Source organism: Myotis davidii, unplaced genomic scaffold (assembly GCF_000327345.1).
Source record: "Myotis davidii unplaced genomic scaffold, ASM32734v1 scaffold973, whole genome shotgun sequence".
In the NCBI taxonomy this organism is placed as follows: Eukaryota; Metazoa; Chordata; class Mammalia; order Chiroptera; family Vespertilionidae; genus Myotis; species Myotis davidii.
Window position 1 is genome coordinate 236,449 of NW_006284945.1, and position 5,090 is coordinate 241,538.

A 5,090-nucleotide genomic window follows, 5' to 3' on the forward strand; every position below is an offset into this window, starting at 1 on the left:
TAACCCCTTTGGGGAAAAACGAAAGGGAGAACACAATCTATACATACATAAACATTTTTAATTTAATACATACAAGTCTTAATTCCCGAAAAAAAAACTTAGGAAACCCAAAGGACTCTGGGTGTTCCTTAAGATGTGTACCGGTTTGTGAGACAGTGGCCAGCACTGCTCGTGGATGAACTCAGAGCTCATCACCAGTGGATCCCTTCCTTGGGCAATCATGATACTATCCTGGGGAACTGTACCCATGTCAAACCACTGCCACTTCCTTTCTCACTGCTTCTGCTAACCTGTGGCACACTTATACTGAAGCCCATGAATGAATTGAAGGGAAAACCTTAGAAATCTACAAATATAACCAGTTATGTTTTCTCAATTAGTTTCTAAAAGGTGAACTATATTCCTCTTCTCTAAGGCCTGTCTCTTTGGTGATTAAAATCAAACAACACCAGAAACCAACGCTTAGCATGTGTTAATGAGGACATGAGGCTACCCAAATGAAAAGCTTCATTTCCTAGTCTGAATCCTAACTCCAGAAATGGAAGTATGCTTTGGCATGGGACTTGGAAATAATCGCATTGCTAAGTTGTCCTTATGTTTTATATTAGCTAAGCTGCTGATGGGCCAGAGGGAAGGGGCTGTGTATATTTTATACCCCTCCCCCCGAACATGTATAGACAGTAGTGCTTGGAAATCACATGTTCTATGTCAAGTATTTTGCTCTTCATACACACAATGTAAAATTATTTAAAAGGAGGGAGGGGAGAGAGAAAAAGGTAGTGAAAGTGAGTCATCAAATGCAACTTTCCTGTAACCAACCAAACAGAACCTTTAAACTGTTTGTCTTTAAATAAATGTTGTGTAGGTCACATAAAGTGATCGGGGAGGAGAAAATGGAAGGAGAGAAGACACTCACCTAGTTCAGGTGCTTTGCTTAGCACAAATGCATAAGCCCAGAATTTGCTGACAGGTCCATTGTAAAAACTCTGGTCACAAACTGACTGCTTCAGGCCTTTGGTCATCAAAATGTACACCATATAAGCACCAGTTCGAAGAGCACCGAATATACTTCATAAGTGAAAAGAGAAAAGAAATAACATTTAGGAAAATAATTTCACTTCTGACATTAACCATACTTGGAAGGCTGTTTGCCATTGGTCAAACAGGCATACATGTACCATAACAACTTGCATTTACCCAGAAGCAATGTTGGCATGGGTATTCCAATGTTTATTCCAATGTTCTGTGAACAAGAGTAATAAAAACTCAGGGCTTTATTCTGAAGAGCTTACATAAACCACTTAGTTTTCGTAAATATTCCAAAAAGAGGTCACGGAAAAGGGGAATGGATCCAGGGCAGGAGCTCATGAAGAATGCTGATGACGTCCATAGTTTAGCTTAAGAATCCTGGGGATGAGATAGGGTTGGCTGAGAACTCTTAGAATTGTCCCAGTTCTGTCCTATGGCCCCTGGCTCTATTCCTGGAATCTCTCTTTTTATTTCTTTCAGCCAGCGCTGCCTGTGCATTTGGACAGCACAGGCTTCCTTGGCCTCCTGCAGCAGCTTCTAAACCACTGTCCTTGGTTCTGTCTTCCCACTGTCCCATCTATCTTTTTCACAGAAACCAGAAGAAGCCTCCTTCAAGTCTTAGCTCTACTGCCATTTCCTCCAGGAAGCCCTCCAGGCTCCCTCCTCTGAGCGCCCATAACCATGTACTAACACTGCTCAGATGCTGTTCTTTGATGCCCGGTCATGTGTTTGCCTCCACACAGACATGAGTGCTCAAAGACTGCTGAAAAAGTGAAAGTTCATTGGGAAATAAATGGACATATGAAATTTTTATCAAGGAAATGCTAAAGAACAAGGGAGCTGAGAAGTGTTGAGCTCAGTGATGTAACCTCAAGTGTGAAAGGACTTGGCAACTGGAACCAGTGGCCTCTATTATGACTGAACCCTGTGGGCATAAGTCTCATTATGCAAACCACACACATGACTAAAAGGAAAGCTGGATGGCCATCTGGGGAGATGTGCTTGCCCACCCTTTTTCTGGCAGTATCCCTGTCTAGGTTCTAGAAGTCAGTTAGGAGAAAAACTAGTGAAATGAGTAGCAGCATCACCAAACTGGAAAATAGCTTTTGTTTCTCTTCCTAATTATGACTGGGGAGTTGAATTTCATTGGTCAAGTCAGGTAGGTAATGGAGATGTTTCTGTTTTATCTGAATTCATTATATGTTTCATCTTTACCTTACCAGATAAGGCTAATTTTTAATAGGAAGTCACCTGATTAAGGTCATTACCATATTGGACACTTGGAAGGTAATATGAAAATATGAACGTGGCATCTCCACAGAGCAAATGTAACTGACACAGTTGGTCAATTCCCTATTCAAGAGCCAATTCCTCTCCTCCTTCTCCATATTAAAGGAATCCTGATTTAGTCCAGGTTCTCCCAAGGAAGTTGACCTCATCCTCAATTTGGGAGTAAATTTCAGTTGCCTAGGCAAGTTGTAGTAATCCAGTTTCCCTTAGCAATAACTTTTAAGGTCTGCACGGGCCTAATTCAAGACAATGCGATGTGAGGAGAGAGCTGCTTAGGTCTTTTGGGAAAGCTTTCCTCACTCTTTACCACGTGTTACCTGGAAGGGCAGCAGCTATCTTGCAACCATTGAGGAGCTCCCTTGAGAACAAAGCTAACTCAGAGGGGATGGCAAAGTAGTCCTTCAAGATGTGACTCTTCTGCTCAATGAATCATTCAGTGACTTTATCTCAAGACGTCTTGTTTTTGAGGTAAAGCTTTCTTATTGTGTAAGCCATTTGGAGTTCTGCTTTCTACTGCTTGCAGCCCAAAGCATCCCGGCCGACACAATGCTCAGGGTTTGATGTTCGGTAGACTTTTGAACGCTAGTTAACATGTTGTGGCTACAAAATGCACCTAGTCATAGATACTGCTGGTGAAGTACTTACTACATCAATTGCCTGCTTTTCGTAGACCGGTGGGAGATATGTCAATGACTTTTGTACACACCAAAAGCACAGAAACACACAAATGACACACTTTGAACATGTATCCATCTCTGCTCATTAGTGCCAGATATATGATATTTAGGAATCATCAGCACATTTTACAGAGCATGTCTCTCCCCATTGGCTGCAGCCCAACATCCCCAGTAAGCAAAGCCCTTCTTCTGCTATGTCATTCTGCTATGTCATTCTGCTATGTCATTCTGCTTCACCCATGATCAGAGTAGATTCAGGGAAAGTACTTTTGGAATAGTTACTATCTTTCCATCTTCCTGAGTCACCAAAATCACTGTAGTTTAACTACACCCAATTTCTTAAGTATCAGCATAGTTTAACTTATTCTTTCAGTTGTTAAAGTTTTTTTGGCACTGTCCTAGATGCTGGGGTGACAAGAATCAACAAGCCAATTCTGCTGCTGAAGGTAGTGGTGGCCCTGGGAGACGTCAGAGGAAGTGGCATTTGAGTTACGGACAAATAGTTCTTCAAGCGTGAGGGTTAGAAGAAGGTCATTTCAGAGGATTTTAGACTTGAAAGTTTAGACACACGGTGACCCACAGTGTTGCTGACAACAAGAACATAGCACATATCATTGTCCCGGATCTGGTCATAAGCCTCACTCCCTTGACTCTGAACAATAAGGCTGACTCAGAACAGAGGACAGTACATTTCTCAGGGACACTGTCGGTGCCAGCCATCGGGCTTATGTGTCCGTGGGCAAAGCCGCTTTGTTGGGGTGTGACAATGCTACCACAGGGAGCCATTGGGGAGCTGCGTGGCCAATGAGATGATTGTTAGTTGTGGGAAGCCAGTAGTTCTGCCCCTGGCACATCTCAGCCACTAGACACTGAGGAATCATGTGGCTTTTTATTAAAACTGTGCTCAGGGCTTAGACTGTGACACTTGACCAAAATATACTTTAAGGGAGGTGATGTTTTTCCTCCCTAAGTTGCATCATCTTGTGAGATTCTGTGATGCAAGAGTGAAATACGCGGCATATGTTCTGCTACCCGCAAACCTTAGATTAGCCATGGGCAAACTATGGCCCGCGGGCTGGATCCGGACCGTTTGAAATGAATAAAACTATTGAAAAAAAAAGACCGTACCCTTTTATGTAATGATGTTTACTTTGAATTTATATTAGTTCACACAAACACTCCATCCATGCTTTTGTTCCGGCCCTCCGGTCCAGTTTAAGAACACATTGTGGCCCTCGAGTCAAAAAGTTTGCCCACCCCTGCCTGCCTTAGATACTCATGGCTAATGAGGCTTGACACTCCTCCTGGCCACGCCTAGACATAGCATCAAAGATTTCAACCACTCTAGGCCACTACCAATAGATTAGAGTTGCAAATTCCAATCACAGTGCTCTCCCTTACTACTCTCATGACTGGGCACATTACTTCACCTCTCTTAGTCTTTCTTCATCTGAAAAGATAATCATATCTAACCTGCAAATTATTTCTACAAATTTTACGACAATATAGGTAGGAAAAAAAAGACAATATAGGTAGGTATTTAATCAGCAAAGACTCTCTAATATGTAAGTGCTGAATATTAGTTTGCACCAATTATTATGTAATTACTATTTATTGCTATTATTGCTGTTTTACTTAATTTATCTTTCATTGTTAAAAAATCACATACCTCACTCATCTCCATGTGTCAGGAAGGAGAGGTGAAAGCTAATTAAAAGCCTAGGAAACCGATACACAGAGAATTTGATTTGAACTGATGATTATCCATGTTAATTAAATATTTTATTGTTAGGTATTTTATTTCATGAGCCAACTTTTCACAAAATAAGTGTCAGCTACCAAGTTCACACTATGATATGAAATGAGCATTTTTCCATAGAATGTCTTGAAGGGAAGACTGTGGGTATAGAAAAGCATCAGGTGACATTTATCTTTTGATCAGATGATAAAGATTCCAAATCTAGGGCCTTAAAGAGGCCGAGAGACTGGGCCATTGTGTTTGACGGGGGCAGATGACTACCACATCACATGCCTTCCCCAGCTGCAGGGTCACACCGGCAGCCTTTATTTGGTTTTAGTTTTTTTTTGTGTGTG

The 5,090-nt window shown here is 41.7% G+C and overlaps 1 protein-coding gene across 1 annotated transcript in view; it reads right to left on the bottom strand.

Moving 5' to 3' along the window:
* The window catches only part of ELOVL6 (ELOVL fatty acid elongase 6), a 144,863-nt gene that overhangs the window by 9,301 nt on the left and 130,472 nt on the right, over positions 1 to 5,090 (bottom strand). The window contains 1 exon segment of the mRNA XM_006779570.2: positions 917 to 1,068. Coding sequence (XP_006779633.1) covers positions 917 to 1,068 — 152 coding nt within the window.